Raw genomic sequence first — 16,232 nt, 5'->3', positions numbered from 1 at the left:
TTTAAAGTGGTAGTTTATTAATTGTGATTCGGGGTTTAGTAAATTCAATTTAGTAGATTTTTATCCACCACTATTTCTAAATAATTCATAAGCTTATATAATTCACCACTTTATATTTTCAAAATTTACTTAGTTACTTACCGTTTTTTTAAAAAATATTTTGGTATGTCCGGAGCAGTTGGCATCTCTGCACTTAGAAAGCAATGTAATTATATACTATAAGAAAAAAAAAGGAAAATATGAGATATATATTTATGAAATATTCTAGTATTTTATTTTTCAATACTCGAACTAAGCAACCGAAACCTTCAAAATCTGACGCTCTGACATCAATTGTCATTCTGCGTTTGATCTTTCTATTATTGCTTATCGGCAGCAGTTGTTTATCTCTTGTTTCGTTTGAGATAACGATATCGGATAACGGATCGAAGTATTGTCGGTACATTCCTATTTATTATTGATGTGATGCTAGCATGTTTACTCAAAATTTTGTCTAAATTGCGATTGCGTCAAATTGACTCATATCCGTAGAGATAGGTACACCACAATTTCAATATTTTAACGCTTTTGAGGAAAATAGACTTCAATATATATTTACCTCGATCAATGAATAAAAGTCATTAAAAGAGATAAAATAAAAATGCAAACTGGTTTTGTAATTTTCCTTATAAAATTCGAAATGCCTCAAAATGACGCTTCCCGTAAACCTAGTGTTAATAACTTGACATAGATTACAATCACATTTTTCAAAAAAGAAAAAAAAAAAGGAAAAAGAAAAAAAAAACCTCTTCTAAACATTTTAATTTTTTTCTCACAATATTATTATAAGTCTAAATGATTTTTTAAAAAATCAAACTACTAGTCGTAATTCTTATCCTGTTTTAGATTAGTACTTGTACTTGGATGGTCTAACTACTGTTTCTTTGATATCACCTGTTATGTTATTCTGTTATTCAAAATTTTTGTATAAAAACTTTGAAAATACTGTGTCAGGCAGGAGTATCCTCGTCGATTCTTCTAGGTCTCTTAATTTTTAATTTATTTTTTAAATTCCTTATCTCTGTTAAAGTTTAATTGCAAGGAATTCTCCCTTGTTAAGTCTGTCGTGAATTTACATTTATATAGAACGGAGTTGGCAAGGTTTAGGACAGAATGGATTAATCCACGGTTTGAACCAGGGTTTAAACAACCCTGTCCAAAACCCCTTTGCCTAAAACTGCCTTAAACTGTCCAAAACCCTTTTATTCAAATTATGTCATAATTTTTAAAAAAATATATTTTGAAAAATAAAAGGTTAATTTTTGAACAAGAAGCAAAATGAAGGCAAATTTTTTTTGATTTATTAAACAGGGTGCGTAGCGTTTTTAAAAAGTGCTTAAAGGTGCTTAGTTTCAATTTTCGTTTTTAAAGCCCTTAAAGGTGCTTTTTTCATTGGGTGTTTTTAAAAAGTGCTTGATGTTCTCTCTTTCAAAATGAGATTTTTTCTTTACCATGTTGATTTTCGCTTCGAATTATGCAAAAATGCGCAGTTCACTTTGTTCCTATTCAACGTTTTCACAATTCTCTCAAACCCAATCTATTTCGGCGCATTGTCAGTCCGTAGCGTATGACAACGCCATTCGTTTGCATGATTCAAAATTTCATGATTTTTGACAATTGTCAAAAACGATGCCAAAAGTTTTTTTGGACATGACGGTTTAAACAAGATAAAACCGTCAATTGTCAGAAAATTTTTAACCCTGCCAAATTATGATATTTTTTTAAAGTGCTTAAAATTATTTTTTGAGTGCTTGAAAAGTGCTTAAAAGGTGCTTATTTTTTGTTGAATAATTTGGCTACGCACCCTGTTAAAGAAGTTTATTATTTTTAATATTGCATTATTTATCCTTATGCAAAAACCTAATTTATCAGTATTTAAAGCATATATATTCATATTTAAAAGATAAAATATTCTCTTAAGTTGTTCAATGAATTGTGGGGTTTCAAAAATTATAAATCTTTTCCTATTATATTAAATTATTTTCCTTTAATAAGTTATAGCAATTTGTATAAAAAGTATAAAATATTTATTAATATATGTAATTATTATGTGTACCATAGTTACAGATATAAAATTTTTACCTTTTACCAATGTTCAAGGTTTTGGAAACTTTAGGACAGTTTAGGACAATTTCAGTCAATTTAGGACGTCCAAATCGCCAACCCTGATACAGAATTTTCTGGTGTCAAAACTATTCAGAATGTTTTTGTTTTTTTTATCCATAGAACGTTTATATTCAGAAATGCTCTTTTTAGCTGAAATGTTTTTTACTCAACATTATTTTTTTTAAAATTATAATTTAATGACTCTTAAAAATTACCATTATTACTTGTTCTGTTAGTTATGTTATTTCGATTTTACTTTAAAATAATAATATCTCTACTTGCTACTTATAAATCAAATGAAAAAAATAATTTTTGTTTTTTACTTATATTTTATCAATAATCTCTTATTCCCTTTTTTTACAAACTTCAGTTATAGAAAAGTAATTTATGCAAATTAATAGCATAATAAGTAAGTAAGCACAGGACAATAAAATGCTCACTGAATAAAAATGAAAATGATTGTTAGGATTATTATAAAGCAAAAAAAAAGCAATAAGAGAATTCTTTGAATTTTTTTTAGCTTTTTTTTTCAGCCAAAATTAATACACAAGTACTTCAAAGTTTATTTTTTCATATCTACTCTCATAAGTCATGTTCTTTTGTTTGCATTAATTTTTTTAAAAATTTATTTTTTCTATAGAAGGTATTTTACAGTTTTTACATTACGCTGTGTATAAAAATAACTTTAACACAATAGCTTTTGTTTGAGCCATTTTTTATAGCAAAATTTTATGCTTCAAAAATATTTGCTAAGATTAAAAATTTTTCGTTATGGTTTTTGATTTTATTCAAAAAGTTTATACTGCGTGAATTCTTACTGGACTTATATTTAATCATTGTTATGATATTGTCTTAATTATATATTGAATTATTATACTTTTTTCTCCTATTTAATTACTTTAATTGCTTTAGTGTGATAAATATCTGCTATGCATTAAATTTTCAATTAATTTAATGCATATTTTCAAATTTAGGTGATAGTATCAGTGGAAGATGGATTATCACTGGGTCTTATGATAAGAGGTGGAGCTGAATATGGATTGGGAATATACATCACGGGAATTGATGAGCCATCAGCTGCACATCTGGCCGGTTTAGAAGTAAGAAAAAAAATCTTGATTAATTGAGAATATATAACTTTAAAGCCTCTTAATGAACAACTTGATAAAAAGAAGGATATGAATTTTCAAAACTCCCAATATTTGATGCCCTTCCTAGCATTTAGTTTACTTTTTAAGCTTTGCAGCATTGCCACATTAAGCATTTAAACTACATCTCAAATGTTTGCGTATTTCGCATTTAAATAAATTTTCAGGGATTCCAACAATTGTATATTAAGCCCTTAACCCTTTGTATCACCGCTTTACGTATCTGCAACATACATGAAAATTCAATCCTATAATGAGCTGGATTTACCTATAAAATCGAACCAAATTCAGGTAAAGAAAATATTGCAAACTCGGGGGAACCAAGTCTTGGTGTAGCTACCAATATTATAATGCGTTTAGCAAGAATTGTTCCACGACATAATTGCAGGTATACAATATTTTTACAACAATCCCCTTGATTGTATATTTGGCTAAGGAGGGATTGAAAAATGTGATGTGAGACCTTGTTACCATAAAAGCAACGATTTCAAAATTTTTCACATGAAGTTTTAAATATATTGGAATTTTTGTGCTATTTTTCACGATATTGGAGATGTTCAACAAATGCTTTTTATCAAAAAATTTTTAATTTTAAGGTCTTAATTTTTTCCTTATTTTTTACACGCATAATATTATGTATTCTAACATCCGCGTAAATATTTCTTAAATCAGAGTTGTTGAGTTACAAAGGGTTAAGTTACTTTCAAGTGATTCTGCATTACACATTTAAATTACATTTGAAAGCAACATATAAATTTCACAGTTAACGTCTAAATTGCGCATCGAGCGTTCCAATGATGTAGCATTAAGTATTTAAATTATACATTGAGGCTTCGAGTAATACTGATATAAACATTTAAATTACGCATCAAGTGTTCAACCGATTCTACATTATGCCTTTAAACGACACATCAAGCGTTCCGGTAATGTTGCATTAAGTATTTAAATTATACATTGAGGCTTCGAGTATTACTGATATAAACATTAAATTCCCCCCGTCTCAATGCGTTATAAAATATCATAGATATTTTCTAGTGCGAATAGAAACTCTCTATCTTATAAGTTCTTTTCAATGAGGAAAAATCGTTTGCCGTTAGGCAAATAAGCGTAACTTGACAGCAGGATTTCGAAATCAAAGATGCCGTTACTTAATACAGAAGCTTGTGTCACTTATATAAGCATCTGCCACCTTATAGAGATCAGTTGTTAAAACCCGAGGAACCGCATGGATTTGTACCACCGTTAAAACAGTTTTTTTTTCTGTCTTGTCTCATTGATGATACCTCTTTAGACCGTAAGAAACTGAGGGTGAATCAGTTTTAAAATATAGAAATGTGGGATTCTGACTTATTATTATTTTGTATTTAAAAAAAGGGAGTTAGAATTGCTCGAATAAGGCGTTCCTTTACACCTTGTAAATTTGAGATATTAGAACAACAGATATTTAAATATTTGTTGGGGCATTATTTTGTTTTAATTTACCGATGAATCTCTTATTTCTCATAAATCTTATTATCTGTATCTTTCTTTCTTATTTTTCATAAATTCTCCACATACTGTTTTTTTTGTGTGTGTGCATATTTCCCATAAACTATTTAATTACTATCTTTATTTATTCAAATTTAAACTTGATTTTTTAATCAGCATTTACTGATAAATTATTTAAAATTATAGTCTTGCAAAAACATTCCTCCTAACCATGAATAGTTTACCAATTTACCAAAGAACCTCTTATTTCTCATAAATTTTATTCACTGTATCTTTTTTTATTTTTATTTTTTATAAATTCTGCAATTAGCATTTTTCTATTTCGTTTTTAATTTATATAAAATCTTTAATTATTATTCTTTTGTTTTCTATTTTTTTTAATAAATTCTTTAATTAGTACTTTTTGTTCTAATTTTTCATTAATTCCCCAAATACTGTTTTTTTTTTGTGTGTGTGCATATTTCCCATAAATTATTTAATTACTGTTTTTATTTATTCAAATTTAAACTAGAGATATTTGGAATCAGCATTTACTAATAAATTATTTAAAATTATAGTCTTGCAGAAAAATTTCTCCTAACCATGAATAGTTTCGGATCGTGATTCAATTACCCATTATTTCATGATGAATGAAGAAGAGGAATAAAACCGAATAAAAAAGAAAAAAAACTAGCAGTTCATGCGCAAAATAAAGTTGTTGAAAGGAATAAAGCATAATAGCTTTTTCATCATGAACAGATTCATTCATCAATTGCATTATGGGTACTCTCTTGCAACTACATTGAAAGAACAATTGTTTTGAAACAACCTTAATAAATGCTTTTTTTTCAAAGCTTAGTAATAAGAACAACAAAAAAATATTTCAGTTTTTAAATAAAGGCTTTTTGATTAATATACACGAAGAGAAAATTGTAATGTCGATGTCGGAAAAGTGTAATTTAACTTTTATAGGCACAAATGAATTATTCACGGCATAAAATTTTTTTAAACTTAGATCAAGCGAAATAAATTAATTTGCAATGAAAATGGAAAAGGCGAAGAATTCTGTTCGAAAGATTGGATTTTAAATACAAATTAAATAATTCAAATTAAATAATAGAAAGGATGAGGTAAAGAAAATAAATGAAAGTTAAAAAATAAAAATAAAAACTAAGAATGGAGGAGAGAAAAGAAAAGGAAAAAAATGAATAAAAACTGATCTAGTTTAAAAAATGCGGTGACGAATATGACAGCTAATTTGTCTTAAATATAATAGTAACATTTCTGGGGAAAAAATAAAAAAAAAAGGATTTTTTTTTAGAATTTAGAAAATTCTACACTAACAATCGATAACATTCCTGATGGAATTACCCTGGAACTTTCCTAAATAGTTCAGAAAACTTCACTTTTAATAGTTCTTCTTGAAATTAGCGTGAGACCTTTTTGGACTATTCAGAAATCTTCCGCCAATGTTTTTAGAGTAAATCAACAGCGTGGCAGAGTTTTGTTCCTTCAAGCCACACCTTGATGTGAGGTTACATCTTAGTTCATTTGCATAGTAGTGCTATCTAGCATAAGAGATGGATAGCAAAAGAGTTTAATTACTTAGTGAGTCGGATGGTGAAAAGCAGAACAGTGGTTCTGCCATCTGTGTCTGATTGAAGAAGTCGCTTGTTTCCTTAGGGATTTTATGGAACGATTTTCTTTTAGTAGTTGGAGAGTGATAAATTAAAAATTTCTCCTGTATATAAGGTTATCACAGCAGTTACGAGTTTTAGGGACGAAATAAGTTACATCATAAGGATTTAAAACTTTAGTGCCATTATTGACAAGAAATGCTATCGCTTGCAGCTCAGAACAGTTCGTAAAAAAAGTATAACAGCATTAAATTGAATAAAATTATGCTTTATATTCATTTCATCTAAATTAAATATTTATATGTTTGACATAAAAAATTTGGCTTTATAATATGGATTTTACAGAATTAATGCTTAAAAGTTTCTTCAATAATAAAAAAAACTACCCTTTTTTTCAATCATTTGAACAATCTGAGAGGTCATGGATCCACAAATATCTTTAAAGTGTTTACGGAGTAATGTTTTTTCTCCGTTTTTCACGGAGTAAGAGTTTTTTAAAGTGTTTTTCCCCTTCTTTTCCCCGAGTCTTTAATATTGAAGACAAGATTTTGTTTGCATCTATATTGTGTACCACGTTCATAATCTTTTCGGGTCAGAAGTCTCTTTAAATTTTTATTTGGATAAAGATTTGAACGGCCAATCAAGTAAATTTACAGACTTAGTTTTAAATCAGAGTTTTGCGCTCTTAAAAATGCGTATAGAAACTTTATCCTTTTAAAAAATATAATCGTCTGAAGTAATCAGTGACGTTTCAAGTAACAAACTTTCTTTTAACACATCAACATATTTGTCGGAATTCATTTTATTTTTGATAACAACTATTGGAGGGATTCAATTTACCACAAAAGCTCTTCAAACCATCACTGAGTCAACAGACTTTTGGAAAGTACTTCTTTGATCTTTCGCAGATCATACCAAAAATAACTGAAACCACTAGCTCCATTATGTTTGAACTTTTTTTTCGTCAGAAGAAACTACATCAGTTCACTTTTGACCGAGAGAAATGAATTTTTTAGCAAAATCAACTCTTTTTATCTTGTGATGATTTGTGTGAGATGTTTTTTTTAAAAAATATTTTGAACAGGCTTTGATGAACTTGGTAAATTGAAACTTTGCATTTTAAACTGCAAAATAACTTCATTTGCAGTTTCTTTTTTTCGCAAGCTCTCCTTGCAACCATTCATTTTTGTCGATGAGTACAAATTTCTGGTCTTTCAGTTCGTTTTTTCATGCTATTCATTCTAGGATTCTTTTAGAGAATTATCGTTTTAGATCTCTTGATTCTTTTTGAAATTTCCCTTCCACTTAATCCACATTTTCGGAAAGCAACAATTTTCCTTTTTTCAGAGTCTTCAGAAAGATGAGTTCCTTTGGGCATCGTTTAAAAGTGTAGATTAATGTCAACGAGGGTGAATTTTTCATTTTACAAACCAATCGTTTTACCCGGAATTGTCATTTTCTGCTTTGAAACGTGAAAATTTTTCAAAACTCCGAAATTTTGATCAGAAATTGTGGAAGAAAACAAATCCCTTTACATTTTACCGATATTACTTGAATTTAAAATATTAAAATGTAAGTTTAAGGAGATATATATTTGGAAATTTTAATCACTTTGCAGAAGAAATAAATTAATTTTGCTCCCAATTTTGCTTCAAAAATTTACTATGATTCCGTAAACAAGACTTCTATAATTGACAATTTTTATCGTGTCCTTATACATTTTTCACGCACTGTATTAATTGGTTGTTCTTGTCCCTTTGAACTAGTACTTTTATTTATACAGGGCTGATTGTGCTCCGGAAAAAATCCGGATTTCCGGATTTTTCGCTAACAGTGATCCGAAAGTTTCCGGAGTTTGAAAGTCCAGACGTTTCAAAATATCATTGATCACAGAAGTTTCCGGAAATCAAATTTTCAAAAGTGGAACTTGAAGACACAGTTTATTTTGTTTGTAAGGGAAAGCCAGATACAATTTTTATCTGTAAATAGTTATAATCATAAACTCAAGAAAGTAAGACATATTTGTAAATTTTAATTACTTCTCCCTGAAAAACCTAGTTTAATTTTTTTTCTAATTTTTCAATTTAAAATTTTTATTTTTTAAACTTGGGAAATTTTCCGGAATTTTGACGTGGGCTCACAATCACCCCTGTTTATATACTCATCTATAATTTTATGTTAACGTTATGTTAAGTAGACAGTTTCAGTCTAACTGGCCCAGATCTTGCAATTTTAATGCAAGTTTTTAAAACTTGCAAATTTGTTTGCAAATCTATAAACTATGATAAAATGCCTGCTTGGAAGCAATTATTTACCATGATTATTAGAAATTAAGGTAATTTAGATAAGTAAAAGTGGCGGCTTAAATTAATAATAGGTAAATGCCCTCAGCGGAGTACGAATACTTTTTCTGGCCGTAGGCTATTATGCAAATATCAATCCTTATGATATTTTCTACAGTGTATCCCACTTAAATAAAGCCAATTTAATTTTTTACCATAACTGTAGGGCCGGATTAAGTGCACTCGGGACCCTAGGCTGTTAACATTTTTGGGGACTTTTGATTAAATTTTTTTTCTCGTATATTTTTTATTTATTCAAATATAAAAGCATTTATATATCTTTTCATTTAAGAGAGCAAATTTAAAATTAAAATAAATAATAATAAATTAAATTTTACTTTATTTCGTTAAATTAGAACTAAAAAAATTATCGTATTTTATCAATATATATTTGAACTTGATTTTTTTTTAAAAAAAATTATTGTTTTTCTTAATTTTTTTAAATTTATTTCAAAAAAAATTTTTTTAAGGGGGTCCCTAATCATTGGGGGCCCTGGCCTAGTCTGGCCTAATGGGTAATCCGGCCCTGCATAACTGGACACGAGCATCAAACATATATTTTAAGAAATTTAATATCCAAACACATATTTACATGAAGTATCTCACTTCTTCCTATTCCACTATAATAAAAAATTAAAAAAACGTAAAATAAACCGTAAAAAATGTCATATAAAAAAACCGTCTTCCCAGATTAAAGCAGCTTCTGATTATAGATAATATAGCCTCCATGTTTATGTATGACTTGAAATATATGATGTTGCGTATCATTTTCTTAATCCCGGGAACATTCAAATTAATGTCATACCAGGTTTTAATGATGACAGCCTTCACGTCTGCCAGAAATTGAAACTGCTATATTTTGGAATATACAGTTCCACTTAGAACAGCCCCCACATTTTTTTTTCTTTTGAGGATATGGGTCCGTTAAAAGAAGTAGGTCATTCGTGGTATGCACCCTATTGTTCAAAAAACCAATATTTGCAACGCAAAGGAGTTATTTCCTGCTGGAAACTCAGGCCTCCAATTCTCTTCGCAATTAGCAATAAATGAATCTTTTGAAAAAAACTTTTTACTCTAGGCAGCCTCCAAACTACCCGGGGGAGAGGGTAGATTACGCTTACCTCAATAGCTGAAGCCTTTCCATGCAATTACTGAGCTTCCACCTTGCTGTATAATGGAGAAGAAATTTTCATCTATTCTCATGTGATTGTAATAGCTCACAAAATTCTCTGAATTATTTAAATTCTTTTATTTTCAACTCTCCTATTCTTCTGGATATCTTTCAACTGCTGCTAATTTTTTGCAGGATGTATTTTTGGGCTACTGCTAATTTTTATATATCTTGTAGGATGAATAATGTACAAGGATGTACATGTAGGATGTACAATGTGCGGGCAATGCTGCGGGCAAGCTTTGATTGTGGTGGTAAATTTTACTTGGCTTTTCCCCTAGGCCACTTTAAATTTACCGATCACCAAAAACTGGTAGAAGCTCATTTATCGATATTTGAAGGGAGAATTGTTGTTCCAAATCGAATTTTACAGCTAGAGAATGCATGTCATGAATGACTTGACCTTTTTCATGACCTCGATTCCCATGACCGACCCACTAAATTGTATGTATTTTATTAAAAAATCTTTTATAATATATATTTTTTAAAAAATATCTTCTATTAAATTGCATTCCATAGTTAAAATATTGCATTTTCAATTTTAATAACATGTAATTTATATTACATGTAAGGTATTAATAATTTGAAAATTTTAAGTTACTACACCTGAGAGTGTAATACGCAGTACACCGGCCGGCCTGTGAGGGGGCCAGGGAACTGGCCTTGCATCAGAAAGGTTCTGGGTTCGAATGCCGGGCAAGATATGGATGTTCTTTCATTCTCTGTTTTATCTGTTTTTAGTATGGGAGCAATGTTGGCCTACCTAATATGGTGCCCCTGAAAAATTCGCCAATAAATCTGCCCTTCTGATACCTGTATGACGTAAGTCACTTCTCAGGAGGTATGTCGTTGAGAAAAAAAAAGTTTTAGAATATTCCAATTTTATCACTTTTCTTAATTGTTATATTGAACAATATTATGGGCAGAAATGACTCGATGCGAGAACTGTCATTTTGGAGAAGTTGAAACCAGTGTAATTGTTTTTCATTTTCAAATTTTTGATTTTAAGATTAAAGGAAGTTAAGCTTGGAAAATATTAACTCTACATGTATCAAAACAATTTACAGTGAATCTGTGGATCAGCTATTTTGTTAAGAGTTTTTTTTTTAATAACTCAACGGTGAATATATTCTAGTTCCGCAAATGCCTTTCACAAAATCGATACGATTAGAATTCATTGAATTATCAAGAACAGCTGTTGTTGATTGATGACCAAATCATTACTTTAAACTGTACTAGTTTAAGCTATATATTATGCTTTGATTTAGAATTAATGCTTAAGTAATCACTTTTTAATTAATTAAGTCTGAAACAATCTTTGTTTTATTGATTTTTTCTAAATTGTTGATATTTTTAATGATATTAAAAGCTGAGTTTTTTTAAAAAAATACAATAGAATAAGAGTTATTTATGACACAAGCAATTAAAAGCTGTTATCCATGAACAGATCGACATAAGTGTAAATAAAAAACAGAATATTTTATAACTTTTGATCCCTAATGATCACATTGCCATGAACCAATATACTATCTTAATAGTTTGAGAGAGTTCAACTAAATGTGCTAATTAATTTGTGCAGAACAGATTAAACAGATTTGTGCAGATGAAACAACATTATAACGTATTATCTTTAAATGCTTTTCTTTCAACGCATTTGGATTATTTGGATTATTAAAATAGGAGAACGTAATCTGGAATGTAACATTCTATTAGTTTATCCAGGAGAGCGACTGAAAATTTAAACCCCGATATGTTAATTTTACTTATTGCGTATTTACATACTTTTGATTAATTTTACTTCTAGCATGGAACTATTTTAATTAATTTGTATGCCATTATAAAATTGTTCAACCAAAGATAATTTTTCGTCATTTTCTTATAATTATTTAAATTTTTTTAATTACTTAGTATTTTATTGTTTTAAAGTTTTTTAATTAATTTTATAATTAACTATTTTTTCTTAATTATTTTTTCTGTCATTCCAAAAGTGTAATTTTATGTGGCAAAATCCTCAATTTTGGCAGAATAAGTCAAATAGTATTTTTGGATTGAAAAGAAATCAATTTTTGCTAATTCATACCGCAAAAAATTTTTCAGCTAATTTCAGACAATTGTCGCATTTAGTTACTTAATATCAAATACTTAGACAGACGTAAAACGCTTCTTTCTTATAGTTTTTTTAATATTTTGTTGCATTAGATATGAAGTTCTATTATAAATTGACAATATTTTTGAATTATAAAGTATAAAAAAGTTTCTTAAGTTAAAATCGGTTCCCAAACTGTTATTGATTATTTAACAATATGCCACGTTTTATTGCTTTTTGAAAAAAGCGTCTGGAATGTACGAATTGAAACAAGTTTCTTAACAAACATAGGATTCCGTTACGAAATTGTTGTATCGTTATTTTCTGTAAACATTGCGCCAATTTTTATGGGCTCTGAACAATGTTTCTAAAATGTTAAAGTGAAAACATACATCTTAACAAACAAATGCATTGTTATTTTTTTAACAATATACTATAGGTTATTTAATTTTTCAACAAATTTTTTGGAATGTGGCGTTTTGAAACACATTTCTTAATAAACATTGGAATTAAATCAAATACTGTTCCACGAATTTACAGAAATAAAACTCTCACTTTTGACGGTTTAGCAATCCTTGGGCGGTATTTTGTTAATTTGGAGAATTATTTCATTGCGAAATCACGTGATTTATGACGAGACGTGAACTCTCAAATATCTGACGAAAATGTTACCTCAACTCGAAATCTCATCGTAGTGCATTGTGGGAGATTATTAAATAGAGCAACGAAACTAGAACAAAGACTAGACAATCGAAAATAAGGTGGCGAAATTAATTGACCGGACTCTATGGTATTCCAGAATTTGGAATAGTACGAGGATAATCCTGGTTGGAATCCTGGTTCGGGCATGGGTACTATTTATTTATCTGTTGTATATGACCTTGTTGTGAAGCCTATATAGTGCTCATGTTAAAGTGGTTATTATATAAGTTAGATACATTAGACACTACGAGGATTTTCTTTCGGAAAAAAAATAGAATGTCGAAATATTCTTTAATTTTTAAATTTGTAGTATATATAAAATACTTTAAATTTCTTTACTAAAAGAAGTGACGAAATATTTGCTCAGACCATATTCCAGGGAACGGTTTCGTCAAAAACGAATGAAATGTATCAATTTTTTACAAAGCGTTTTTTTATGCAAAGCAAAATGCCAAGCATTATTTTTAAACGTAACTGTTGAAACATTTCTAAAACAAAATATGTTTCAACTGTTGAGTTTAAATCAATTTTGCGCTTCACATTTTAAAATGATGCGCTTTATCTTTGTTTAATTTAATGATTTGTTGCATATTTTTATTCCAAATACCTCGGCTTTAAAAGTCATGGATTTAAAAACATTGAAAGTTGTAGAGACGTTATGATAAATTAATAAATGGAAAATTTATTTTGATTGGTTAAGTTATAATAAATGCAGTATTTGTTTAAAATATCAGCGTTCTTTTAAAAACTACGTTTATATACCTTTCTCATAAATTTAATTAAAAGCTATTCAGGAAGTCGAAGAAATAACAAAAATTACAAATAATTGTTCAACCAGTATGCTCCCTATGAATTTTAATAACAGTAGGCGTTTCTCAAAGACGTGAAAGTTTATTTGAAATATCAAATAATCCACCTTTTGAATACTTAAAACACAATCTTCGAGTTTGTAACAACAGCTATTTTGTTTTTCTTGTTTGATGATTCCTCTTGATTAAGATTGTTCTTAAATTCAAAGCACGTGTGAAGGTGTATTTCACAACAAATCGTCTCATTTATTTAGAGTAAATACGAACCCCTATTTGCTCTCTGAATTAATTTATAAAAGCACTTGATGTCGCTTTGATTTGTAAAAGGTAATGAGATTTTTATCCATTTCGAATTAATAATGCATTATAGGTAGGGTTACAATATTACATTTCATTTTATTTTATAACCGGTGTTGAACAGCCAACCCAATATTTGAGTTAATGACTGCTAATTTTCAACTCCGTAGCCTCGTAATTTTGAATCCAATTCAGAAGACTAGGGAACTACTGGATCAAGTATTGAGAGAAATTTGCCTTCGTAGAGGACTGTTTGATGGAAACCCGCATTTGCGTGACATGGAGCGAGGAAGACCTCTAGAAACTCAGACGGTTAGCCTGATGGCAAGGGGAATCTAATTCGTGATCCGTCTACCACTGAGAATATTTTAAGTCAACACTGTGGTCGGTGCAAGCCGGGTGCGGAATTCGTATCGACCAGCCATTGCTGGCATTCGAACCCGGTTCACTTCATTGGAAGGCTAACGCTCTATCTCCTGAGCCATCGCGGCTCAAGGTTACAATATTGTCACAAGGGTGAATTTCCGCGTATAATTTTTTTTCCTGAGAATCCGCGAATTTTTCAAAATGCTGTAGAAAATTTTCTATTTGCGCGAAACTGTTTAAGATTTGTGGACAACGAGTTAAGATTGAGAGCCAGCTGCGGAATTTGCAACGATCAGCCATCGCTGGTCGATAGAAATTCCGCACTCAGCTCACACCAACCACAGTACTGACTATAAACATCCTCAGTCGTAGACTGATCATACGTTAGATTCCTTTTAAGCGTGGGAGGTTTTCGTGGTTTTTCTTTCGATGTAACACAAATGCAGGTAAGTTCCATGAAAAAATACTTCACGAAGGAAAAATTTACCAATATTTGATCCAGGAAATTCTTTGTCTTCGGGATTGGGTTCAAAACTACAAGGCTACGGAGTTGGTAGTCGCAAACTCAAATTTTGCTGAGATAGTCTGTTTGTAGGGTGTTGGGCCCATATCCAAGTGGTCATGAGTTCAATCCCCGCTGACAGAAGACTCCCTGTGTAGTAAATAGCGAATAGTGCACGCTAAATTTTTAGGGTCACAAAGTTCACCATGTTCCTATATCAAATCAACCTCTGGTGGTACTGAATTGGAGATTGATCGTTCTCTGGTTCAGGTCAAAATTATAATCTGTGGATGATTGTATGGATGTATGAATGGGTTCTCCCTATAAACTGGCTGTTGATTTGTGTGTGTGGCTGAAGTCGTTGTATTCTTGGCCATAGATGGAGCCACTGTAAAATTAAGAAACCCACGCTCTGCCTAAAATACGCTTGGTGTCATCAAGAAGGCTTGTTGGATTGGCAAGTAGCATTAGAAACAACAACAACAATCTCATATTTAGGTCGGCAGTTCAACGACTGTTATAAAATGTTTAATTGATCAAATATTTGAAACATCAAGTCAATAATATAATGACAATTTTAAGTCAATCCCGATAATTGAGGGCAAATAAATGTTTTTTTTTTTTAAAAAAAAACATCAGCCAATAAATTTACACGTAAAGGGAGATATATTGATCCAGTTTTCGAAATTTAAGATATACCGAGGAAAAAAGTGTGAACAAAACTATCAGAAAATGACAAAATTTATCGAGTTTCTGGCTCTACCAAAATGACCAAAACTGAAGGCTAAATGACCGAAAATGAAGGCAGTTTTTACCGAAGTGCTTTGGTCATGAATTTGGTAAAATTAATAGTAAAATGTTATTTTAAAATACGTGTTAAATTTTGGTAATTTTCTTATGCCAGCTTAGAGCAATGGTTCTCAAATAATTTTCCGCGGAACCCTGGGGCTCCGTGGAAGAGGTAAACGAGTTCAACGATTTTCACCGTTTATAGCAGTTCATTTAAGTTCTCATTTCAATGAAATCCATAATTCGGTTTATCTCATTCATTTTCAGCTTATTAATAGGTTCGGCTTCAGGGTTGTGAATTCAGATATAAATCTTAATTAAAGTTTATTAGTTATAACACGATCAAAAAATAATATTCTTCTAATTAAATATTTTTTAATATAAAGCACTCTTTTAAAGATTAGTACGCTCACAATTGTCTTTGTGAACGTTAGTTATCTTACCGTCGAAAGAATGTTGATCATATAGGGTTTCATAGTTGAAATTGAGAATTGCTGACTTTTAGAGCATGGCATTACCATTGCGGTTAAATTTACTTTTCAGTTTTGTATTTTTACTAAATGTGTGGTAATAAAAACTGTAATTTTAAAAAACAGAATTTCCGATTAACTGTTACATTATGAACTGTAACTGTTACCATATGAATAGTTTAACCCCTTAAAGATCTTATTATTTTAAGAAAACGGTCATAAAAGTGCCTATTTTTTTAAGAGAATTATTTTTTTAATAAAAGGAGCATGTATAATATATGTAATGATTTTTGATTTTTGG

General features: G+C 29.9%; 1 protein-coding gene across 1 annotated transcript in view; it reads left to right on the top strand.

Moving 5' to 3' along the window:
- The window catches only part of LOC107454139 (whirlin protein dyschronic), a 370,134-nt gene that overhangs the window by 164,798 nt on the left and 189,104 nt on the right, over positions 1–16,232 (top strand). Inside the window, exon 3 of the mRNA XM_021146525.3 lies at positions 3,120–3,245. Within this exon, the coding sequence (XP_021002184.2) occupies positions 3,120–3,245 (126 nt within the window). The remainder of the gene's footprint in view (positions 1–3,119; positions 3,246–16,232) is intronic.

Source organism: Parasteatoda tepidariorum, chromosome 1 (genome assembly GCF_043381705.1).
Source record: "Parasteatoda tepidariorum isolate YZ-2023 chromosome 1, CAS_Ptep_4.0, whole genome shotgun sequence".
NCBI lineage: Eukaryota > Metazoa > Arthropoda > Arachnida > Araneae > Theridiidae > Parasteatoda > Parasteatoda tepidariorum.
Note: the sequence above shows the minus strand (reverse complement) of the source record. Positions and strands in the feature narration are given on the sequence as shown.